Raw genomic sequence first — 26,348 nt, forward strand, 5'->3', positions numbered from 1 at the left:
CAAAGCAAAGACATATGAATATGATCATTCGGATCCTCCTTCCTTCAGTCTGGTTGTTTAAGAAAACAGCTGCATTTTTCCTACATATCATAAAAGCATGGAGTGACAGGGCAGACAGGGAGTTATTAATGACTTTCAAACATAATGGCTCCATTAAGTGTATATAAATGCCTTGCTTCACAATAAAGCTTTACTGAAATTCACCCAGTGTTATATTTTCTATGGCATCAATGCAATGAAGACATGACAGTGGAAGGGCTAGCTTTGACTGGAAGGATTGCCCTGCAGGCTGGTTCTGAGGCAAGACCCCTGAGTTAGCTGGAGAATGATGGTTTCTTTGATCTCGTCAAATCAATATAAACCCTGAAAACTCGACATCTGCAACAGAATTTCACTATAGTTTCACTAGCCAATGCTGCCGTCCTACAGTGCGCTTCAATGACAAATGTAATTATATTTAAGCTACACCGCATGATTAAAAATAAATAAATCTGCCTCACTGACGAGGGGCACAGGAAATGCAGCCAAAACAACAACTTCCAACTCAAGACATTAAAGGACCAGTTTAAAGTAGTGTTCTGACCATCCTTATGTAATACACATGGACTGCTCCATGATGGGGTGATTGCGAGAAAAGAGATCACCAACAATCAGTTAAATAATACTTTCAGTATGTACACATTTAAAAAAAAAAAAAAAAAAGAAAATACATGATCTGAGGTTACAGCAAATAAATATTCTCTACACAAAGCTACATGAAGCCAACGACTGAGGAATTCTCCATGTCCAGCCTCTTTGCATGATCAGTATTTTGGATCCGTGTCCTTTGGCTCCTTTCTCCTTTTTCTGTGACGTTAACATTAAAAGTGTGTCACACAGCTTGATTTCCTGAAAGGGTTGTTAGTCCTTCAAATGTGGGAAGATCCTCTTTCACTTTTACTAAGGAGACATTATGCACGATCAGGTTGAGGGTGTAGAGGGAGGATGCTTAGGAGGGAGATATAAGCGTGACAGAAAGGTTTCTGAAAGCTGATATTAGTTCTTCTGGACTGAAGTGTTGATACTTAAAATAATTTTTTAAATACATTTTTCTCACCAAAGCAAACATTAAAGTCTCTCTTAGATGACCAGTGGAGCTGCAAGAACAAAATCAGTCACATTCATCACACCTGCACATGATGAACCTGGAACAACAACTCAAAACATGCTAAGAAAGGGAGATGATAACCTGGGAGAAACAAAGCTGGGGCCGTGTTTGCGTTTCACGCGCTTTTCTTTTCTCCTGCTATGGTCTGAGGTGGCAGGTGGCTTCCAGGTAGCGCGGTTCGCTCCCCCGACAAGCCGCTAATGCCTCCAATAAGATAAACCCTTGGCGGATGGGCTCTTGTTGACAGAGCTGCCACCGATAAGAGCGGAGGATCGCTAACGGCCAAGACAACTAAAAAACATGAGAGGCTGGTCTGGAGATAAAGAATGTAGGAGGTGGAAGGAAAATAGGAACAACAGCGATCAATTGCTGGCACTGTGCAGCGATGCTATCCGACACCATCCCTCCCTTACATCTCCTGGAAGAGTGCGTGTGCAAGTGTGCGGCGATAATAATCTGAAGGGGAGGAGAGGTGGGTGGTGCGCGTGTGCATATGTGTGTGTGTGTGTGTGTGTGTGTGTGTGTGTGTGTGTGTGTGTGTGTGTGTGTGTGTGTGTGTGTGTGTGTGTGTGTGTATGAATCTGGGTCATCAAGTCATCAATATCCACCTGCATTAGTGGGGAAAAAAACAAACAAAAAAAAAAACACGCAGGCAAGGTCAAAACTGACTGAAATCCCTTCAGTGAGAGACGAGGATAAAAGGGGAAAATAACTTGAGTCTCTCCTAACTCTCAGATGACTCTATTCCCACGCGGAGCGGTGAGGGGGATAGATGGATGAATGGATGAGTGGATGAATGGAAGAGCGGCATTTGAGTATCTGCTTCTGACAGTTCAGGCGACGGCCGACTTGGCAAGCGGAAACAGGTGGGAGTTGTGGGGCTGCGGCGGGCTAAGGCAGAGCGGAAGGAAGTGAAGGATGAATTATGGATGGAAGGATGAAATGAGGAGGGGGGGGGTGTCTGGCGAAGACCTGTGCCCCGCTGACAGGCAAGCTGCTAGTCGGTGGAGTCGCTTAGCCACACAGAGGCAACCAGAAATGACTGGGCATCTTTGCATCTGCAGTGTACTATAGCCCTTTCCTCTCCCAAAGGCTTCTGGGATGGTTTTAGGCAGTAGGGCACCGTGGAGGAGAGTGAAGCCGTCTGCTTTGCTCTGAAAAGTAGCACGGGGGGGCCAAGCAGGGATGCAAAAGCTCACTCAGTCACTGTTATGTGATCAGTTTGCTTACTCCACTGCTGCCGTTCTTCGTTTGTCCTTCTCTTTTTTCCTACGCGGGACCTTTCACTCCTCACACTCTTCGACATACGTGGATGGAAACCAGCCCACCTGAGGGGGAAATAAATTGAGATTAGTAATCAGACAGGGATTGAATGACACCATCAGAATGAGGTGGTTATGAGTTGATACTCCATTGCCACAAGGAGAATCCTTCCTACTACAGACTACAATACCTGTTTTTATGCAGTTAGCTTCTTGTTACCTATTTATCGATCTTACCTATTACTGAGCTTTTTTTAAGTTATATAACGACAGCGTATGCTATTTGGTGGCATTGGATGTAGCAGTGCACAAATGGGTTATGCTGGATGATGTTTCAAGCAGCACAATGTTCAGCACGGCATCTTCAGACTCTTTCATCTCTGTGACACCTGCTCTCGTCTGCCAAGACAACACAATACAAGTGGCGGACCTGCCAGTTCTGGTGTTCTCTGCAGTTGAGTTGCATGGTGCTGGATGTGCCATCTTGGATGAGCTGGACCACCTTTTTGACCTAAATGGTTTGCAGGTACCATCTCACGCTACCAGCAGTCAGAACACTAACAGAACTAGAGAAAAATCAGTCAGGAGGAATAAGGGGAGAGCAAATTTGTAAAGTCTTGCTGCCTTTCCAGTGCACCGCTTGTTGCTTCTATTCACACCAAAGCAGGTGAAATGGATTCAGAATGGTTTATGCTTCGTAACTGCACAGAGTGATATCTGTGAAGTGTAACTGCCTTTATGTTATACTGTGATGATTGAGTGTTTCTGTCATGGTCCCTGGGTCCAGTGCTCCTCCCCTCTCTTTTTCTCCCTTTGTCCCCCATTCTCCCACGCTCTCTAGCTCCCCTTGCTTCACTCTCTTCCTTCTTCTCTCCTATTTGCACGTGTGATTGGCTGGAGATCCTAGCACGCATGCCTCCCGGCTATAGCAGCAGAGCTACTTACGCTCCTGTTGCTCATCTTCTCATTACACCTAACATACTTCGGGACCAGCATCTCCTCTCTCTCAGGTTATGTAAGAGGCTCACTTTGTGGGTTAAAACGCTTGCTGTGCGCTCTGGTCTTCGCTCACAGAAGAGCCTCGATGTGTTGCTCTGCTGCTCGCTGTCCTCTCAGAGGTCTCCCGCCTGGACTCAGTCAGAATTGGACCTGACTTCTGTTGCTCAGAAATTATCACTGTCTTTAACTCCAGTTTTTGTGAATAAACCCTTTGAACCATTTCTGAGGTCTGAGTCTGCATTTATATCATTTTGTTTTAGTGCTATCATGACAGTTTCCTTCATTTTTTGAGCTGTGGAGTTAAATTATAATTAGTAGTTATTACATACGTATAATATTGGATCTATTGTAAAAAACATTAGTAACTTGGTAAAGTTTCTTTTAAAAATTATTATTGTTACTATTTTTTAAATAACAAACCGTGTTTACATGTTTGTATTGCTCTATTTTGTTGATTCTGATCTGATATTATGGGATTGATATTATGGGATTTTAAATGAAAAGAGCCAGCAAGTAATACCAACTGTTTTTACTGGCTGATTGCCCTAAAGCGAGACTAGCAGCACTTCACAGACTCTTCTCTCCCCCTGCTTAGTTTTCACAAGAGTGGCATCAATGCACACATCAGGCTCAGTAAAAGTGAAATGCTCCATTTGCTGCAGCTGTTCGCTTCACACTCGCAGCACAAGCACAGTATTTACACACAAGCGGCGCACTCGGTCCAACAAGCTAAGATCCACTGCGTGTGAGTGGGAGTCAACACATACATTCCCCCTGCCTTTAGAACATGGATTCTCTCAGCGTTGTACGCCTGATTACAGAGCGCTCTTGGCATTGGCAGGGAAAATGTAAGCATTTAAGTGATGTAAGAGCAGCAAATGAATCCTTCCAACAGAGATTGTGTGGAGACATAAATGTTGCACACAACAGACTAATGAAAAAATAGACTGACTCTGAACAGCCCCTTCCAGGTACCTGTAGACAAAAATATCTCGCCAAATCTTTCTTCTGCAAAACGCCTGTTTGCTGCTACCCAAAACTGGATTTAAAAATTTAGCAACTGGAAGCATTTCTGAGTGAAGTCAGAGAATACAAACTCTGAAACTTCTGTGCTTTGATTAAACATAACTGAATGTAAACATGAATATAATATAAAGACACATACAGCGCGCTATATCAAGGTTTATTGTTTTTTAAAGCCTAATGGCAGTGTGTCTACTAACATGGAATTTTCTTTGTAATTTTAGAGAAAGATGATGCTGCTCCTCCACCCCACCCCCCATTTCCACTCAGCATCTCAAGGCTGCCACTCACCCTGCCGTTGACCTCGCCCCTCCACCAGCCATTAGCTCCTGACTTGGTGTAGATCTTAACCACGTCTCCCTCCTGCAGGGAGAGCTCCCGGGTGTCACGTGAGCTGAAGTCGTACCGCGCTATTGCCACACCAATCACTTTGGGAGTAAACACTGGAGAAAGAGCACAAAAAATAAAAAAAAATGATGGGGATGCAAAACAGGAAGAAAAAAAAAAAAGAGAGAACGTGCTTATCCACAGTTTGTAATGATGATGACTTCAAAAATATCAGTTGCAACATGTAGACATTCATCCAAACAGAAAAGTGGCAAGCCTTCATGGTAGGGTTATCTAACTTTGATACCTGCAGAGTTTGATTTTTAGAAAAACTGTTACTTTTGCCAGCAATTTGATTTTTCTTCCTTTCACAAAAAGATAGGGACCTTCACCGCCCCCACGGAGTCAATAAAATTCCAGCATCTCTGATCCTTTCATCTGAAGTATTCAAAAAATAAATAAAACCATAGAGTAAACATAATGAAAAAGATGCTTTAATTAGGCAGAGTCTGTCAGTCACTATTTATTTTTTTTTTTTTATAAAACTAGCTAGAACCTAGAATAAACAAAGGGACTATTTTATGTCCAAAATCACCAATGGGTAATTTAAGTCAGGCAATTTGACTTCTATCAGTGCAATGTTAATCCAGATACTCTGTACAAACACACCACTTTAAGTGTAGGATTTATATTTGAATATCCCACCAGTGCAGAATTTACAGCACATTCACTACACATACTTGGAAGTGCATAGCTTTAGCTTTAGCGGGGTTCTGACAGCACTCTGTGTTAGACTCCATGTCTCCTGTTGAGGAGACAGCAGCGTGAGAGACAGATGTGGAGTAGGCTAGCTAGTTACCACTGCTCCATCCCACCCTGCCGGCTCTCTTCCCTTCTAGAAGCTGACTGGTGGGTCCGACTGGGCAAAGCTGACATGTGGAAATGGAATGTCAGACCTCTACAACCTGGCCGTAGGGATAGAATATCTAATATAGAGGAGCTCTGTGTATTTGGACACTTCCACCTTTACTTTGACAGACAGACCCGGACAAGCACACACAAAACACAGCCACATAAACCTCAGAAAACATCTCACACACTCCGCCTTTTTCTCACTGGTGCGTCACACACACACACACACAAGCAGACACATGCAAAAATGGGCGCACACATAAACTCACGTACCGCACAGACATGCAATTGGACAATAAAGCGTCCCTGTTCACACAGAATGGCATGTATGCACACACAACTATGTAAGAGGTGAGACGGTTCAATGGGAAGCGAGATGAAAGATGCAAAAGGCTGAGATTCATGCGATGATGTGAACGCACAGCCAGCATTCCAAGCAGCCTTCAACATGAAAGGAAAAAGAGAAAGAGATACAGCGTTAAAGAGACAGTCAGAGAGAAGCGATACCTGTACCTGACCAGAAGGGAGCAGAGGAAGGAGGTACAAAGCTGTAGCCGGCAGGAGTTAGAAGAGAGAGGCCGCAGAGCAATGGGGCTATGGCAGGGCGGAGCAGGCCAGGCAGGGAGTGGAGAGATGCAAGACAGGAGAGGGCAAGGAATGGGGAGGGATGGAAGGAGAGAGAGAAGCAAAAGGAGAAGAAAAAAAAAGCATGTTTTTAAAAAAATTTTGATCTTTCATTTTCAGAGGTATTAAAAAAAAAGGAAACACAGTCGCAGTTTGATGAAAAATAAATGATGACAGGCACAGGGGGAGAGCTACTGAGACTTATCTACACAGCCACTGGAAGCAGCTCTTTCACTCATCTGTAGTGGTTAATTAATTTGTGCCCCTGAAAGTATTTACACTGTTTGGAACTATAATTATAATTCAAAAAAACATTTTTTTTTTTTAACCTCAAATAGGAGATCAAACCTTAAAATTTATCAAAACTTGCAGCAATTTCTAATGACTAAAAGGGGACGATTTTGAATTCTAAAGCCTCTTATGTCCACAATCTTCTACACTCAATTGATATTGAATAAAAACGCAGCAGCAAGCTATCAAACGGCCATTATTAATGTGCAAAAGTATGAAGTGGGGCTTTATCTAAACTGAATTAAAGGCCGAATACTGACAGTCCTAAAAAATCTGCACTGCTTCTCAGATGTTGTCGAGACATTAAGCGATGACACATCTTGTTTCCAACTTTGCTAAAAGGACGTCCGCCTCGCTAATGGGGATGACATCTTCGCTTTATTGCTTTTAACTAGGAAGAACACGCAGTCTACTCACAATTACAGCGTAAGGAGGGTTTCTGCATAATTGGAGCTATAGCTGTAATATCCCCACAATTGCAGATGCTCACAGTTAACGCAGAAACTTACCAGTTTCTTGATTTCACATTTCACTATTACAGTCTTTTCCTAAAGTGCTCTAATTGCTTTGTGTGTAGCATTTTTGAATCTCAAAATGTCGCAGATTCTTCTTCTTTACAAAGACTAACTGTGCCTTTATCTCGGCGTACAGCTTGAAAAACAAAACCACCAGAGAACCACTGCATTTGTACTTCCGTCTGTCTTCCAGGCTGTCTCCTATTGGCAGAGGCGGCAGCTACAGAAACTGATCCTCTTCCAACAACGTCTAAGAGTTGGCAGTGTCACTGCCTTGCTGTGGTAAATAGAACCTCTAACCCTGACAGTATTAGTACCTTGGTGTTCATGGGTTATTTTGGAACGTAACTAAAGAGCATAGAAAGTTTGGCATGAGAACAGTCAGGGTAACACTGAAAAGGTTTTTTTTTTTTTTGCCCAGTTGTGTTACTAAAGTTAAAAAAAAACAAAAAAAACTGCAGAGTATAAATGTAGTCAACTTAAACGGATGCCAGCAATTAAGTTTGTCCAAAAAAGTTGAACTGTGGTGAACAAAACTAAACAAAAAGATCACACAAACTATATTATGTAGACGGGTTAACTCTGTGACCATTGCAGTTTCTTGATCACTGGATGGGATTGCCTCATAAATATGTCACAGGCTGTGCAATTATCACAAGTTCATTATTTCTGAGTACAGAAAAAGCACTTTAAATTCAGGTCTTTTACATTTTTTTTTTTTTTTCAAATTTGCTGCCTTTCTTTTAAAACTGCCCCAGTCTACCCCTCATTCAGGCTTCTAAAGCCACCTCTGCACATGAGCCTACATTTCAGCCACTGGGAATAGAAAATCTAATCCCCGCAATGGCAGATAAATGCCCAAACTTTATGAAAAATGTGCCGCTCCCAACAATACTGCTGGCAAGTTAACTGGCCTGGGTTATTGATATGCTGTAAGAGGAGCGGGGCTCTAGTGGTTTTTAAAATGAATACTAATCAGCGCACTGAGAGACAGCTCAGCAACCCCTAATGGTGTCTAGGTACGAGCAATATGAAGAGGGATCGCGCTCCACTTCAAACAGCCACCGAAACACCAGCTGCATCTTACATGCTTCATTTTTGCACAATCTGATTTGTGGACCACACCGGAATGCACAATGCGAGCCGGGCGAATAATAGAGGGGAGCAGGACCGACAGCACGCACATACACATGTGCTATAGCTTCCCACAAGACAGTGAAGATGAGAGTTAGAAACCTGCGGTCCCACAGGCCACGGATGCATTTTTGGTTTAACAATGATATTTCTTCTTTTGTAACGACAGACAAAAAAAAAAAAAAAAAAATCAATCAATCAGTTTCTCTAACCACAAAGCAGTCAAAGAAAACAGAACACAAACTTTAATTAGGAGATTTCCAGCCGTGCTCTGGGAAGCTAGAAATCAAAACACGAGTCGTTTAAAAGTGAAAGAGAGAAAATGAAGTCTGCACACCAGGAGCAGGCTGCCTACAAGACAGAGGGGCACACCACAACAACACTCCAAAACAAATTTGGATTGGAGCTGTCTCAACTTGTGTCTTGAAGCTGAGTTTGAACAACAGGCCCCGCTTTAGAACAACCAAACAGCTCTGTACAATCTGTTCACATTTCTCCCGTTGGAACGTGATCGTCTGCAAGCCAGGGACTTTTCCAAAGCACGCAGCGGCATGCAGGCATCAAATGAAATCATCATTTTACCACTGACTGCGATCACTTGGTTAATTTTCCATTTAGCAGTCAATGGGCAGTGGTGCTTTGCCTGGCTTGCACACTGTGCTTAATATTTCTTTTTCTTCTTGTGTGGGGTAAACATTTATGTTCTGTAAGGCAAGCGTCGCTTTCCACTTCAATTTGTAGACTGCAAATGGTTAACTGAGAGGATTTAAATGCCTGATAAGGGAAAAGGGATTTACACTTTATATCCAAAATGAACTTTGTTTTGCTTCTTTTACTCCTTAAAACCTTTCATCACAGTTACAAACCCCATACCTGTTAAATTCCCAAATCACAGAGGAAAAAACTTTGGATCGGATATTCCTGTTAAAGCAGCTGTAATGGTTAAGCAAACAGCGGCTGCATGGATCTATAATCATCCAGTGTGTTGCATTATTGTACAGCCCCAGACCCATCAGAAGTGTTACTTTGTTTTGGGAGGTCACATGATTTTCTTTTTTTTCATGAACAGCTCATTGTTACGCAGATAGAAAAATCCCGCTGCTTAAATCATCACCCCATTAAAAGACAGAAGGCACAGCACGGCATCCACAAGTCTACGTCGGCGCTGACTCTCAAAGGTTTCTGGCTCTCTGAGATGCGAGATGATTAGAAATATCCTAATCTTCAGTTATCAACAAGAATGACCCCCCCCCGTGTGACCCTTAACATTTTAGTAATGCTGCATTTTAATCATTTTTACTCAGCAAATGATGGTTATATTATCATAATATTAACTAATAAATTAATGTAATAATTTTGGAAGTCATATTATTATATAATTGGCCTAAATGTTACATGCTTTAGAAAATGTGATAAAAGTATGTTATTTTTGTTCATTTTACATGTTTGAACCATTATAATGGATTTAAAAAAATATTTAAAATGTACACCACCAGCTGCAGAAGTCCTTCAGGACTAAAATTATTAACTATATTGAGAATTATTTTAACTTTGACATAGGTCATATCTTAAAGACCTCACAGTGTTATTATCCTAACAGAGCATTTTGCTCTCAGACCGTCGGCTTTCTTGTTGTTTGTAGAGTGTCTAAAAGTAGAGTGGGAGGCAGAGACTCTGACTCCCAGTTTGGATTCAGGAGACAGCCACTCCCTCTACGTTTATGATTAGACTTAAAACTTTACTTTGTGATAAAGCTTATAGTTAGGGCTGGATCAGGTGACCCTGAACCCTCCCTTAATTACAATGCTACAGACTGCTGCAGGACTTCCTATGACACGCTGGGCATTTCTTCTCCACGCACTCACCTCTTTTTCATTCCCTAGGTGTTTATAAATCACTGCAGCATGTGGTTAAGTTTTATCTTCTTGCCAGAGTTTGTGTTTTGGCCCCTCCCCCTATGCTCTCTCTTTTCTCTCTTATTTGCTCTCAGATGGCTGCTCCTCCCTGATCCCGGTTGTGCCGGAGGTGTCTTCCTATTAGAAGGGAGTTTTTCCTTTCCCACCGTTGCCCAGTGCTTGCTCATACTGAGGCTTTCTGTCTAATACTGTAGGGTCTTTCCCTGGTTTTGGTGCTATGTACAGTGTTGCACTGAACTGAACTTGTTAGTGAAAATTTTTAAAAATGTTAATAGATAATCCAAAATAATACAAGTGACACTGTAAATTTAAAAACTGACTAGTAATAGATTCAATATAAGTCAGATTATTAGTGCAAACTTGTTTAGAGTTCTAACTGATCCCCCCCCCCCTCCTGTTCCCCTGGCATTCAAATTAATTTGATCTTGAGCAATCGGCCAGAGACTGTTATCAAATCTAATGACATGCTCAGTAGACTCTCCAACCACCGTTTGACAGCCGAGTCAAAAACAATTAAAGTCAGGAGACTGGGCTGTTTAGAACAGTTGTTAAAGAGCTACCCAGTTCTTTCGAGGCTTAAAAGATACTCCTGTGTGAACTGAAGCAGTGTGTAACAGAACTGAGAAGGATGATAGATGAGAAAATAGAACAGAAAACAAGAGAAATGATGGCGGGAAATCAGCAGAAACAGCAATAGCAGCGTGTTGCCGGATGAAACAAAAACTTAACAAAGACTGACTCACTTCAGTGTGAGTCCACTGATGCTGGTGAGCTGACAGCATGTACTACTGTCAGATGGCTCAGGCTTAAAAAGTCATGGCTGCAAATGAAATTACTTACTTGCTAACTATTTTGGTTAATTCGCATATTCTTCTCGTATGCAAAAAAAATTGCTAGTTTTGCTCTGTTTGGTAGGATGATTGCAAATGAAGAACCTGCACAAATGCAAGGAACTTAAAGATCCCTTGGTTTCCAATAACATGACAACCTGCTCATCAAAGGATTGATCCAGATAGGTCCAGATTCATATTGAGATCTAGGTGGAGGTCTAATATGGAGATCTAAACCTCAACTCTCTCACGGCGACAACTTTGAAACTGAAGGACATATTGGAATCCAGTAGCAGCACTTTCATTTGAAAGAATTTTATTTTATTGGATTGTTTTTATTATTTTAAGTAATTTTTGATCTACTCACCGTTGCCACCGGATCGGTTGAGGCGGTGCACAGCAGCGTTCTCCGTTTCCCGGTAAGGAAACTGCAGTGTGGTGTCCAGACTCCGGAAACCTTCTCTCAGGGAGTGGTGTTTGTAGTACTCAATCAGCTCCTGAACACATTCAAACACACATCCAAGTAAATTTACATATAACTGCTAAATGCTGAATGTAACCTTTTATCAGGTTTTCTAAGAAGCCTTCAAAATGAAACATTTTCAAAATATGGCTTTGCAACCAGTATCTTAATATTATATTGAAAACCTGAAATAACCTGACACAAAAATGGCAAACCTTTCTGGACTCTATAAGGCTGAAGCCCTCGGGTCAGTATAAACATGGCTCTAATCATGGCTATTTTTGTGCACATTGCTGAAATAAAATTCAGGTTTTGACACTTCATTAAGTGAACAGAATTATTTATTTATGAACAGCAGTGGTGGAAGTTTAAAAAAAAAATAAAGGACTGAAAATACTCACTACTATGCTCCTGAACTTTTTGTTCTCTGCAATGTAGAAGGAGCCCTCTTTGGTCAGGATCTTTATGTGCTTCACGTCGTTGTTGTACCTGTGGGCCATTGAATAAGTTATGAGTGTAATTTCCCTCTCTGATCACCACCATCGATCGGTGGCCGGCCCCTGGCCCCTGTGGAGAGCCGGTAATGCATAGGATCCCAAAGCTTTGTGACATGTGAATGATGGGTGGTCAGGAGCGAGTGTGCGCATGTGTGTAACTGCTTCCCGAAGCCGCGTGCTTGTGTTCGCATTAACAGGGTGGCTGTTAGAGGTCTAAGGCTGCAGGAATAAAAGCAGAGGTACTTTGATAGCAATAACGCTGCAATATTAGGACTTTTTCTGTTCCAATTAACAGTTTTGTACATAAATGTATGAAATCAGATGATAATTGGTGCAGGTTATGCAATACTTTCTGATCGCTGAATTGTCTTTTTTGGTGCAAACACCAAATTTAGACATTTTTCTCTTAAATAGTGACTTTTACCTATAAACTGATAAAACTCTAGAGAGGGCAATTCTAAATCTTAACAATTAACACACTGTATCTTATGTCATTAAAACAGCTCTAACACCAAAGATTCAAAGATTAGGAAGAGTTGTGTACTAACTATAACTATAGAGAGCAATTTTACTTTTGGAGAATATAGCAGGCTAAAATGCTGGAGCCTAATTCAAACATAACTGGGGCTTCATGGTGATTTGGACAAAAATCATCAGAACTCCTGTGCCTGTAAATGCAACAGAGGGCATTTCTGTTTGAGAGCAATAATTTTCAATGGTCATTGCCACATAGCCGCATGTGCCTCTTTCTACACTGCCTCTCTCCATGGGGAGGTTTTAATGACCTTGAATAGTCTTATTCATTTTCTGCTCCACTCAGAGCTCAGTGTTGGTATGCATGTGTGCAATTAAGACTTCAGTGTAGAAGGAACATAAAAGCGGCCCTTTCATTGAGGAAAAAAAAACAAAAACTAAAATTACGTCTACAGGAGTGTTTCTATTGCTCATAGAGAAGGATGCTTGCTCCTTGTTAAAGAAAACTCCACGGGAAGAGATGATGGGACTCTTTTCACGGCACAGAGAAGTTACAGAGATCAGTAAGGCCACTAGCACCCCAAGGCTCTAAAGCACGCTTTGTTAATTCCTCATTACCAAGATTAAACTGGCTGTATGCTTCTAATTATAAACCACTAAGACTGTTTTGTGGGTTTTAGGTCAAACCATAATGAATACTATTACATGTGCCTCAAGCAAGAACCTGCTCCATGATAGGCATTTGGTTTGGTAAATTTCACACATATCACTGTGGTTAACCACAGCCTCGGCCTCAGAGGGAAAGACCATCACCCTTCCAAAGAAGAGTAAATTGGTCTGACAAGTTATGTAGTAAAGCTGGGAGTTCAATTGGTCAATCCTGTGGTTTGGCTAAAGGCATCAGAGCAATCTAACAGATAGTGGAGCAAGAGAAAGGCCAAAAAGCTGTCATGCAAAAGAGAAACAATTAAATCTGACGGGAATTAAATACAAAACTTCCCTCTCAGAAATTCCAGAAGATGAAGGAATTATTTGCTTCTCTACTTTTGCATTTCGGCGCAAATTGTGGATAGATTTTCAGGACCCACTTTCATGAGTGATCACATGCAACGCAGTAAAATCCAAGCAATCAATCAAAGGTTTTGGCACTGGCACGTCTCTGTCACTAATCTGCATCTGAGGGAGGAGTGACACAAAGCAGCACACTTACTTTATGCTGATGGCATATTCTGTGTACTCTCTGCTGCGATGGCGCACCAGGTAGGTGCTGTTCACTCTGTTGATGAGCTCTGCCTCTGCCTGCAGCCTCTCCATAGGGCCTGCAAACCTACGACACGGCAGCAAAAGAGGTCCAGTTTATAAAAGAATAAAACTCTGGCTGGATATAAACAAAGCAGGTCAAAGTATGCACTCAAGATGACAAACAGCACAAAGAGAGAGGGCTGTTTGGCAAACTTACCAAGGTTGAGAGGAGTAATCGACAGGCTTCGGGACCTGGAGAAAACACCAAACACAAACACACGGTTTCGTTATTTTCATAGTGTTTTTACTCGTCTTCAATAAACTCTTGGTGCCTGTTTTTAAGCTAATGCTCTGCTTGTCTGTAAAACACATGCCTTTGCACTGTACAGCCTCAGTAACACAGCTTAATGCACTTCTTATCTTTAAGACAATGAGATAAGGTGATCATAGTTTGTTATCTGCTGGAAGCCCCATGTTCCTAAAGCAGCTGATGTTCATTTTATCAAACAGAACGTGACAATCCAGCAGTGGGTGGTGGGAGGGGTGGGGGTGGAGGGTACACATTATTTCCCCTTCCTGAGTTTCCCAGTTTAGTCTGAGCAGCATGAAGCATTGCTTGGTTCTTAAGAGATCATTTTGCACTTTGCTTAAATTAAGCAGCAAACTGTTTGTGTCTCATAAAACAACCCGGATTGCTTGCGCTTCAAATATATAAACTTGTGGGTTGTTTTTCTGCATTTGCCAGGTAAAATAGCTGGAATTCCCAATTATCTCCACATGACTGGTGAATTAAATGTAGCCAAATGTGAGTTAAAACTACAAAAGGCCTATAAGAAAATGCTACTTACGCAGGGGCAAGGCTTCACAGCATCGCTTGGAAAGAAGCCAACCTCTTTCGTTGACAGGATTTTGCCCTGAAACCACACAGAGATAATTGCTTTACATACATCTGGCTGACTGTGTCTCCATAATTCAGGAACAATTAGCCTGCAACGCAGCAGTGCAAATTTACAGCAGCAGTTATCTATTGTTTAAATAATTCCTGGCAGGAGGAAAGAAATAGGATGAGTTCCTTATTCCTCCCGTGGTGATGACTCTTAAAGCTCAGAGCCTCGATTTATTAACCGCAGGGAACACAGTCCATATAAACACAAGTTTTCTGGAAGGCAGAGTGCAGCTTTCTCCTTCGCATTGTGTACCCATGATGCCGTTTTTGTTCTGGGCACTGAAATTCTGTCTCAAAAGTGACTTAGAAATGAGTTGGATTCAAACCCTCTGACATCCATGGAAAGCAATCGTTTTTCTAAAGTATGTAAAATGATCTTGAGGGTTTGTTTTTTTGTTTTTTTTTTTTCCTTTTAAATTGTCTCTTAGATAAACAGTGAATATGGCGGTTAACTGTAGCGTGAACAAGTCGAAGGTTTTATTTGCAACATGTTCAGCCGGTGTGTGCAGTGAGATGCAAGCTGGCATTCTCTTGAGGCTGTGCTAAAAAGGCAAGTGTACAAAAAAAAAAACAATGCATGCAGTGTTGTGTCATATGTGTGATACAGAGGCTTATAATAATTATAGCACCCGAAGCATTACTTGATATGTTGCATAACCACCTGTCTATGTAAAGTATAAATGCATGAATTAGGCTCTCTTATGGAGAAGAAGAATGTATGGAGAAGAATGTACTATATTGGGGATTATATATTGTGGGGACTGCAGAGGAATAACCAAGGCAGCAGCTTTAGCACCACTAAGCTGTATATCAGCTGCCTCCTGACTGTCAGACTGTTTAACCCCCACCCCACCCCCACAATCAGAGTTTGATGTTTTAGGGCCGTCCTAGGTGTTAATTAGGTGTCTGAGGCGGCCCACCTTGGAGGCACGCTAGCAGAAAAGCGGTTTTGTTTTTTTTTTTCCAGTGCTCTGGTCATCGCCTGTCACATTGCTGCAACCTCAGGATATCGTATCAGCTCTTGCATAAAGCAGCGCTTTCTGCTGCACCGTTGCTAAGAGTTTGATAATGATTAGCGCTGGTAACATTGACAGAGTAAACAGATGGCTGCTATTGAATGAAATGAAATTACAGGGATCGATTCTATTTGTCACACAACCCCAGAACAGAAATGATTACGGTCTGTTGGCTACAAAGGTGATGGATATTAAATGCATACTGGCTCTGAGGCTGTAGCTGCCTCCAATAAGGCTTTTTACACACATTTAATTGAATTCTTTATCTATTTTGTCTGATTTGTATTAAGTGTCGTAAGAGTTGTTGGATTCCTAACAGATTATAATACAATATCAGTGAGGTGCCCTTTGCCACCCTCAGGTGAAAATCTGACGTCTTGTATAATTATTATGATGACTTTTAGTCATCTTCTTCTACATATGTATAGAGACTGCTACACAGCACTACTTCAAATTTCCAGGAAACTGTTTATATTTCCTCATCTCGTGAGGCTTAAATCACATGTGTTGCTTCGCACAGCAGTAATTGCTTGCATAAAAGTAATGTGTGGGAGCTTTGCCTCCTTATAAGAATTTCTGTGTTGTGTGAATAATTGTTTGTGGGTGTTTTTGTGTCTCTTAGAATTTCAATTTTCCATGAAGCTTGTTAGCAGGAACTCTGCACTTATAAATAAGCTTTCTCGAGCAAGACATGGACTTTGCTGGAAGCAGATACAAAGCACAGGTGTGAATCGTGACATCGTCACAAATATTTAACCGATGGGGAAGTAGATAAACGAGACACGGCTGCAAAATCTAACTTATAATACATTATTCTAAACCCATTATGAAATACTGGGTGGAGATGAAGGTTAGATGGTGGGGGGGGAAATTGAAGATTTAAATACGGCACGTCTATTTCATAGTCTTGCAAAATGAGCGATTACGAGATAGCGTGACCTCTGACCTGCCACCAGGGGCTGTGAATGTCGGCGCAGATTAATTCAATGATGTCACCCGTCTGGATGTTGAGCGCTGGACCTGAAGTGGGGCTCGGTGAACCAAAGTAGTTCCTGATTACCAGCATCTTGGGCAGACCTGCAAGATGGACAGCATTAGTGCCACTATACTGTCTGGAAAATGTGAATACTACTCATGTTTCACCTTATTAAGAAGGAGAAATAGCAGTTCTACAGCTAAGTGGTTAGTGGTTAGAACCTCAGAGGAGGCAATATTGTGGGAGCACTTTTTCCCTGTATGTTATTACCTATCGATGCATAATCCTGTAGGACCAAGTACAACTGCTTTAAAATAAGATCTTTTATGAAAATTTATGTAACACAAACAAATTAATTGATCAAATGAACTGCTGAGGCCTCAAGTCTGGGAGTATGTTTGAATACGTCTTTGCTCTGCTAAACTATTCATGGCCCCATTATAGGTGGTAATGAGAGGAGTATACATTTGTACACACACACACAAATGCACTCTTTGTCAGCAGTGTACTGCCCTTGCAAATCATCTGGACCTATTATCATATTACAGATAAGCAGCAGTATGACATGGAGGATGGCGGGCTATCGGGCCCTGAGATAGAAGATAAGCATAAATGAGCACTGTTTACTGCTTAATGATGTATTCTGGAAGTTTGAAATGAAGTTCAGTCAAAAATATCTTGTTGCATTAATGAGATTTGATGAAAACTAATTTGATGTAACTAATCTATCAAACTCACCCCCTTAAAAAGCAACTCCCCCCCCCCTTTTTTTTATTACATTCAAGCATGTAGACATTTTTTCCTCAATTAAACTTTAACAGTCCACGAAGAAATTGAGATCTTTACTCCAATATATAGTACTAAGGATTTGCACTAAAAAGTAGAGAACATTATAATCAAGCTGGATTTGCTTGTTGGAATTCTGTCAGCCAGCATTATTTGATTCTAAACAATACCCTATTGATCCCATTGTCCACCAATAAATCACTGAAACCGAATAATGCCAAGCAAACAAGTCCCTCCTTCATATCACATATTTCCAATGCAATCAGATGAATCGTGCATATCTTTCTTTGCACTGCTAGATTGTGTTGTGGAGTGTTATGATATGGCAAACATAAAATAAATAAATAAAGGCTACAGGCAAACAACAGAGAAGTCAACAACATTGTATTGAAAGCTAATACATCTATATCTGCCTTGCTTCACTTTCAGGATCTGTTCCAGTGCTGTAGCACTGCTGCTGGCAGCCTGACATGTGCGATCTTGCCTGAATAGGACTTCTAAAGACACAGGGCCATGGAGAATTGAGTCTCGGGGGCATGAATTGCATTCCTATCCACACAAGGACAGCGTGTTAGTGCACCTTTGAAAATAGACAAAGAGAGGAGCATTGAAATATTATGAAACGCCGAGGGCTGGGGCAATCAAATGCCTATTGATTTTAATGCGTCTTCAGTCAGAAATAATTTTCTGCAGCATAATGGATGGAGGGGTGGAAAAATGAGTGTTGAAGCCAGGTTTATAAGAGATTAGAGGCCCTCGGTGCGGCGTAGGAACGGTTGCGCGCACAAATACGCTCGCGCACACACACACACACACACACACCGTTCGAAAAGACAGTGTATGTTAGTCATGTTCTTTTGCAGAAAGATTGAGAGACAGCAGTGAAAAAGAGGGAGACAGGCATATGTGCAATAGCTACATTTACTGTATGTTTAATTTATGCATTCTAGGTTTGATTTTCTTCAATTAACTCTTCAAGTTATAGATTAAGTCTCAGCTGCAATGGCAAAACCACTTAAAAGCTGCCCGGTACACCTTCTTCTTTCACCAGGCAAGCTTATCTCTACGTCAAGGAAAAACACAAGCTGACATCATGCCAGCAGCATTTCACGCAAACCCATCGCCAATCCTGACGAACCACTTAATATTTTCAAGGAGCATATTTCTGGCTGATCTTGTTATACAATGTGTGTAGAGCAAAAGCCAAACAATTTGTCAAAAGGCAAAGGGCTGAAAAAAGGTCTAATAATAAAAAATTCTGAAACTTTTATACTATTTCAATAAGTGAATAATTAAACACACACTAAGTAATTTCTGCCACTCTCATTTAAAGCAATGACAGTCATTTGTTGCTCATTTGTTGCTAGTGTAGCTAATTTTCTGTGCAGAAGGCAATCACCAGGAAGCCCAGCTTTTTAGCCCAGATTAAAAATAACCTTGTGAGGACATGATTTGTTTTCTCTTTCTTTGTTTACAGCAACTAGAGGCCTTAAAGGAACATGATGTGAATGACAGACGGAAATACAGTCGCACTGAAAGCACAGACGACTCTGCGCTTTCAGTTTAAACATAGATGGAAATATTGGCAAAAATGTGAGGAGACTTTCTGTCCTGTCTTTACTCATTTTAATACAGCATGTAGCCTATAATAATAGTTCAGATTTACATTTGATAATATCGAAGCTCGATGGGTTATCTTTCATTTTAGTGTGGTGTGAAAATGTCGTTAAATGGTCATAAAGTTCTTATTTGTCTCGGTTTTTCTGAGTAAATGAAACGTCTTTGTCATTCAGAATGTTGCTCAGAAAAGCTAAACAATGTGAAGAAACCCTTTTTGTTTGTTTTTTCCTTATTTTTGCTTTCTATTTTACATTTTTAGCCTAATATATTAATAGATTTGTTGGAAATATATCAGCACATCAATACAAAAGTTAAAATAAGTGTTATCTGGAGCTCTAAAAGTTTATGTGTAAAAGTGTTTGTTTTCTTTTAAAGTTTATCGTGCCATTAATATAGTTTGACAATGACAGCTTGACAGTTGTGACACCCATCAAGTAAAACAGCAATAAATAACACTAGGCATTTTCTGCAAAGGTCATGTGTTTTCAGTCATACAGCAGGCTGACAGGCAGTATTAGTGCATCTCAGTAGTTGTCTAAGATGAGTAATTTCTCCTCTCAGTGAGGGGGTTGGGCACGTGCGAGGTAGTGGGATGTGGGGGAGATGTGAGAATTTCTTACCTGGATCTCGATCTTTGCCCTGTAAACATAGAGAGACATAGTTACATGTGGAACTGAACTTACAGGGATGAACAAATCCATTTTTGGTCAAAGTTGATCAATTTCTTCATCACAAGCACGTTACTAATCACTTTCACAGCCCAAACGAGCGACCGGCATCTCTGTCTACAAGCTTAAAGACTGAATCAGTAATTTGCTACAGTCTCACTGCTATACTCATGAAGTTAATCTCTCCTGCTGTCCCCCACATACAGGCCATATGTGGCAAGACTGCCATAGACACATACCACATGACCTCAGGGACAACTATACTGCTGCAGCAGAAAGAAGCAGCGGTTTTAAGAGCATTCCTCATTAATTTCCATACTTGTGCACAACAGCAGAAATAAACAATAAACTTCAGGGGAATAGTGCAATAAGGAAACTTCTCAATTTCATCCCAGTTTTTTTTTTTTTTTTTTTTTTTTTGGGCACAAAAATCCTACCCACAAACTACAGTTTCAGCCACAGTTGCTGTCATACTACTAAAGTAAAAGTGCTGCAAGCACAGCTTAATTTCCTGCTTGGGGTTACTTGCAAGCATTGTAGCAGTAAAGTGCAAAACCGTTTCAGAAGCAGAATACACAACTCCAAAAATCTCCCTAAACATTCTAGTTTCTGGCATCAGGTAGGGCTGCAACAACTAAAGTCAATTGGAGTCTCCTTGGCAAATAGCTGCAGGAGAGAGCAGTGTTCAAAGTGCAGCAAAGCTTTGGAGAGGAGGCAAACAGCAGACACAGACAGACAGTATGCACGTCAACGTGGACACACACACACACACATAGCAGCAGCTCACCTGAGTTCTGACGGAGCTGGAATCTGAAAGAAGTTTGAGAACAGGCACAGTGAATGACGGGTTAGCGGGTGCACGCAAACACTTGCACACACTCATCGGTACAAGGCAACACTCCCTCATTAGTGGAGAAGGCGGACGCTCATGTCTGACCGCGGTTCACTTTGTTTTGTTGCGCTGCCACTACCTGACAGCCAGGATAAAGGAGGTAACGAGGCAGGGGGTGGAGAGGGAGGGAGGGAGGGAGCGCGGGGGGAGGAGGGGGGGCAGACCTGTGGGTTTTGCTCCACCAGTTTCTTTCATTGGCTCCCCTAGGGATAGGTTACACCCCTCTAGACACACTCACAACCACACGCCTATGCACACACAAACACACTTTGGTACCTGTGTAAACAGAACAATTGCATACCTCCATACACGCGCGAGCTAACTGGCAGAAAGCCACAAATATACACTCTGTACCTAAAGTACCTGTACACATGCAAACAGGATTTACACGTAAACACACACACACACCTCTCTCAGCAGGCCAATTGTTCCTAAAGTGAACTATGACCTGTTATGCAAAAGCACAGCAAGACAGCTGATAACAGAGACAAATGCGGGTAAACAACGGCTTATCTTTCTGTATCTCACAGGCATACACACACACACACACACATACATAGGCAGACAACACAAAAACACACATTCGTTCACTGTGATTGTATGTTTGCACATGCACCAAATCCCCTGCTGGTGTATTGACAAAAAATCTGGAGCCAAAAGGGAATCAGAAGTAGTGTTACCAAGAAGGAACAACGTCTTACACTTTTCCTTGCAAGTAAAGTTCCAGATCTCTTACAATACTTTTATTCAAGTGTGCTACGGAATGCCGAGCCACAACCCTGCATATATTCCTGCACCAGCAGAGGTTGAATACTGTGTGGAGTAATGAGAGGCCAAATTCAAACCAACATCCCAGCCACTGGTGTCGCCCCAATCTACTCAGGTACACAGTGTGCCCAGGTGGGCCTGGCAGTGGCGTTATTGCCTCTGCAACCTGATAGCACGGTGACAGATGCCAGGTCAAACAGAAGCTGGCAGCTTGCCACAGGGAATACAAACACACACTCATGCAACTGCAACAGGCTATATTACTGGTACAGTGTGTGCAGGCTGTAAAAGTTGCTTGTAAAAAATATTGTGCAAAGTTTTTGTCATGCACTCTGGGAACCTAAAAAGAAAAACTTACACAAAGTGTGAATTTAGTTTTTTCGCCTCTTCACGCTCACTTTGACACACACACACACACACACACACACACACACACACACGCACGGAAAGGACAACATGCTAAGTTGGGTTTCTGAAGGCCTTTGTTTGATTCCACATGTCTGAAGTTTTCCCTCCATGTCTCTCAGAGCTGTCAGCGCCTCTGCACAGGGAGCTGAGTGACAGATACACAACAGGGGCATAATAACAAAGTCAGGAGTTTCTTAAACTCCTCAGTAAAACTACTATTAGGCTTGGGGAATATGTGCAATGATACACAGTGACATTGCCTTTAAGGTGCTCTGAAGTGTCAAAACCACCCAGTGAAGCAAGGGAGCTTCAGAATGAGTATCTGCAATCCTGATCGAATACGTGGATGACCTTGGTTTAGAGGAATAAGGACGGGAGAATAAAGTGGCAAACCCCGTCCTGTTTAGAATGCCACAGTGCAGCTTTTCTAAATCACACTGCAACAAATCCCGCCCGTGCCCATAAGTTGTCACAAGACACTCGTACATCAGGTTTTATGTACCACTTTGTGTCATCTGTCATCATGTTAATGCGGCTATAAAGGTGCAGTTCTATTTGTGCAATTAGATTTAATGCCTCAGTGACGAGTTGTTAGGTGCAGAACTTTTGCAGACTTGATTTGAGGTCATGCAGTAAAGTTACCTGTTTTTCCGCAGCAGCCGAAGCGACTCAGGCACTCTTTATGGGCACCTAAACCGCACTTGGAGCACAAGTAGCCCTGGTAAAAGATGCCCCTGCAGACACAGGAAAGTTCATCGTGAGAATTTGTGCAGTCAGAAAGTGCAGCAAAACTGCTGGAACGCCTATGGGGGGGGAAAAAAATAACCTGAGCCGCGTGTTTACAGGCAGTCAAAAGATTTAGTGTCATGTAGGAAAGTTAGCTGCACTTTCTGTCAGTTTGTATAGTTTGCAAAGTGACCTGTGCAAATAATTTATATTGACTGAAGGTGGAGTGCTGCACTTTCATTTTGTATAGGGGTGCTATGAAATTTGACATTTATGGCAGCTTGACAGTGTAACCCTAAGGACTGTGGCGATCACCTTACTTCCATTTGCACTGACATGACTCTGACATTTGTGGTGTTGAGTGAAATGCCTCACAAACAATTGGAGGGATTGCCAGTTTAGATGCAGTTCAGATTTTTTTTTTTTTTGTTACATTTAATGAGAGTTGCTCCTCACCCAATTCAAGGGTCTAAGGATGGAGGATGTGGAAAACAGTCAAAAACAGTTACTAATGCTTCCTGACAAGTCTTTTATTCCATGATTCCTTGTGTGTGGTCACATGCATGGCCTACATACATGGCTGATTCTGATGGAACACAAAGTATTAAAAATAGACATAGCCTTGAATGTCGCTACAAAGAAGCTACTAATTCTGTAATGTGGAAGATCTATGATCACAGATTCAGTATTCAACCAAATATGATCAAAATCTCCTTGCCTTTTCCTTAATGCTATGGCATTAAAGAACAGCTGATAAAATAGTATTGTACTATATAGTACTATTAGCAATTATTGTATTAAGATTAAGATTAAGATTAAGATAATGTTTATTTGTCACATGCACAGTTATACACAGTACAATGCACAGTGAAATGTATTTTGTACCTGCAACCATATATACACACACATATAAATAAGAAGAATAAAAATTAAAAAAAAGTAATTCACACTATACTCTATATACTATACACTATACACACTTTTATAAATTATAATATTTACATTGTGCAATAATGGTCCAGTTAGGGCTCAGAGTTGAGCAGACGGATGGCTTGTGGGTAAAAACTCTTCTTCAACCTTTCAGTCTTAGTCCTCAGGCAGCGGTAACGCCGGCCTGATGGGAGCAGGGAGAAGAGAGAGTGTCCGGGGTGGCTGGGCTGTTTTAGGATCTTCATGGCCCTCAGCCTGCACTGCTTGGTGTAAATGTCCTGCAGGTTGGGGAGGGTGGTTCTGATGGTCCGTTCAGCTGAACGAACCACCCTTTTTAGGGCCATGAAGTCCTGCTTGGTGCAGTTTCCCATCCAGGTGGTGATGCTCCCACGCATGATGCTCTCGATGGTGCAGGTGTAAAAGTTCCTGAGCACCTTGAGTGGGAGCTTGAAGTCTCTCAGCCGCCTGAGGAGGTAGAGACGCTGTCTGGCCTTCTTCACAGTGATGTTTATGTGATGAGTCCAGGACAGGTCCTGTGAGATGGTCACTCCCAGGTATTTGAAAGTGTCCACTCTTTCCACCTCAGCACCACTGATGACAAGTGGATGGTAGTCCCTCTGCTGCTTCCTGCTGAAGTCCATGATCAGTTCCTTTGTTTTGCTGACGTTGAGCAGGAGGTGGTTCTCCTGGCACCAGTTCTCCAGGCGGGAGACCTCTCTGCTGTAGGCTGTCTCCTCATTGTGAGAGATTAGTCCCACAACAGCAGTGTCGTCAGCAAACTTGATGATGACGTTGGACTCTGACGTGGCCTCGCAGTCATGGGTGTACAGTGAGTACAGCAGAGGGCTGAGCACACAGCCTTGGGGGGATCCAGTGTTGAGGGTGAGGGAGGATGAGGATGAGGTGAGGTGACCCACTCGTACCACCTGTGGTCTGCTGGTCAGGAAGCTGTGAACCCACCTGCACAGGGATGGGCCCAGGCCCAGGTCCAGCAGCTTAGAGACCAGCCTGGAGGGAACTATGGTGTTGAATGCTGAGCTGTAATCTACAAACAGCACTCTCACATAGTTCCCCTTACCAGTGTCTATGTGTGAAAGGGTCTTGTGGAGGAGGAAGGATATGGCGTCATCTGTGGATCTGTCTGGCCGGTATGCAAACTGTAGTGGGTCGAGGGTGGTGGGCAGTGAGGAGGTGATGAATGTCTTGATGAGTCTTTCAAAACACTTCATCACCACAGAGGTGAGTGCTATAGGCCTGAAGTCATTGGGGCTGCTGGGGTGTGGTTTCTTTGGGACAGGGACTATGATGGACTTTTTAAAGCAGGTGGGAATCACACACAGTTTCAGTGAGAGGTTGAATATCACTGTAAACACAGGTGCCAGCTGGTCAGCGCAGGTCTTAAGGACACGTCCACTAATACCGTCTGGTCCAGCCGCTTTCCTGGTGTTTACACGTCTAAACGCCCTCCTCACGTCGCGCTCCGTCACAGTGAGTGTCTCCGCCCCTCCGGCCGGGAGCGCAGCGGGCTGTCGGCTTCCCGACTCAAAGCGCGCAAAGAAGATGTTGAGTTCATCAGCCAGAGAAGCGTCGGCACTCACCGGGTGTGTGTGTGGTGCTTTGTAGTCCGTGATGGTGCGTAGTCCCTGCCACAGTCCCCTGGAATCAGACTGTTGTAGTTGCTGTTCCAGTCTGCGGCCGTAGCGATGTTTTGCCTCTTTCACCGCTCTGCGGATGTTGTATGATGCAACCTTGTAGTCCTCCATGTTCCCAGAGGCGAGGCCGAAGTTGTAGGCAACGGTGCGGGACCTCAGGGCGTCGCGGACAGATTTATCCACCCACGGCTTCTGGTTGGGAAAAGTCCTGATGGTCCTCCTAAGTGAAGTGTCTTCAACAACTTTCCCAATAAATCCCACAACAGTTTCCGTAAACTCCTCGATGTCTCCGCCCGCGCTGCTGCGAAACTTTAGTGTTACTGTTAGTGTCACAGTGAAGTTGCCCTTTGACCATTTTAGATGTAAAATATCTTTTTTTTTTCACTTATTCCTTTCATAGCTAGAGTGTAAGTTCTTGAAATAAGCTGAAGAAGTTGTTTTCACAGTCACCTTGACCTTTGACCTTTAACCACTAGAATCAAGTTTGTTTATCCTTAACCTCGAGTCCAAGCTAATGCTTCTCAAGGTGTTTATGACACGTGCTGTTAATGGGATGGAAGAACAACTTGAAAACATAATGCGACGAAAGTAAAGGCTGCTCTTTTTTTTGTTTGCTGATTTTGGAGAAAGAAGCAAGAAAGTGAATTCAACCTCTTAAGGCCTTCCCCCACCTGAAGAGACATCCGTAAATTCAGTCAGTGACAAGTGTAGGACTAAAATAAACAACCTTGAGCTGTGCGAGTAAGAAACATTTGAATTAAATTCTGAAATACAATAAGCCTCCTTATCCTTATCACTGGACCAAAGAGAAATTCAAAAACAACTTCTTATGCGTGCTGCATACCGGAGAGTAAATAAGAGCAAGTCAGTGAACGCTGACATTATTTAAACAGTTCTAACACCAAACCTACTTGAATCAGAGTAGTGTGGCCTTCTTGCTTAAGGTGACAACCTGTGACAAATGGTTACAGGTCACAATAATAACGGGTACAACCTGGTCCCAGTACAAAAAGACATCCAAGATGTGAAGCATTAAAACCATGAGGAGCATTACAGTAAGTGAGACCGGGGGCATTTGTAACATTTCCTATATTTTCCTTCGTAACTCACAGACTTGAAATACACTAGTCATCTTTTTGAGAAAAGGAACATATATATATGTGCATTAACTAATAGTACAGTTGATATTTTTTTACTAATAAGGGCAAGACTCACTTTAATTTATTGTAGGGTCTTTACCCACAATACAAAGCGCCTTGAGGCGACAGTTTGTTGTGATTTGGCGCTATATAAATAAAATTGAA

General features: G+C 42.2%; 1 protein-coding gene across 2 annotated transcripts in view; it reads right to left on the reverse strand.

The window, feature by feature from the left end:
* Positions 1–1,723: 1,723 nt before the first annotated feature.
* The window catches only part of vav3 (vav guanine nucleotide exchange factor 3), a 90,345-nt gene continuing 65,720 nt past the window's right edge, over positions 1,724–26,348 (reverse strand). Inside the window, exons 17-28 of one of the 2 annotated variants that reach the window (XM_030756777.1) lie at positions 22,379–22,470; positions 20,456–20,478; positions 19,621–19,639; positions 16,565–16,695; positions 14,505–14,570; positions 13,874–13,908; positions 13,625–13,741; positions 11,845–11,932; positions 11,348–11,477; positions 6,184–6,264; positions 4,723–4,874; positions 1,724–2,475 (exon numbers count right to left, since the gene is read on the reverse strand). In XM_030756777.1, the coding sequence (XP_030612637.1) occupies positions 2,431–2,475; positions 4,723–4,874; positions 6,184–6,264; positions 11,348–11,477; positions 11,845–11,932; positions 13,625–13,741; positions 13,874–13,908; positions 14,505–14,570; positions 16,565–16,695; positions 19,621–19,639; positions 20,456–20,478; positions 22,379–22,470 (979 nt within the window). In that variant the 3' untranslated portion in view covers positions 1,724–2,430. The remainder of the gene's footprint in view (positions 2,476–4,722; positions 4,875–6,183; positions 6,265–11,347; positions 11,478–11,844; positions 11,933–13,624; positions 13,742–13,873; positions 13,909–14,504; positions 14,571–16,564; positions 16,696–19,620; positions 19,640–20,455; positions 20,479–22,378; positions 22,471–26,348) is intronic. The other variant, XM_030756778.1, reaches the window with a different exon arrangement.

This window comes from Archocentrus centrarchus, chromosome 20 (genome assembly GCF_007364275.1).
Source record: "Archocentrus centrarchus isolate MPI-CPG fArcCen1 chromosome 20, fArcCen1, whole genome shotgun sequence".
NCBI lineage: Eukaryota > Metazoa > Chordata > Actinopteri > Cichliformes > Cichlidae > Archocentrus > Archocentrus centrarchus.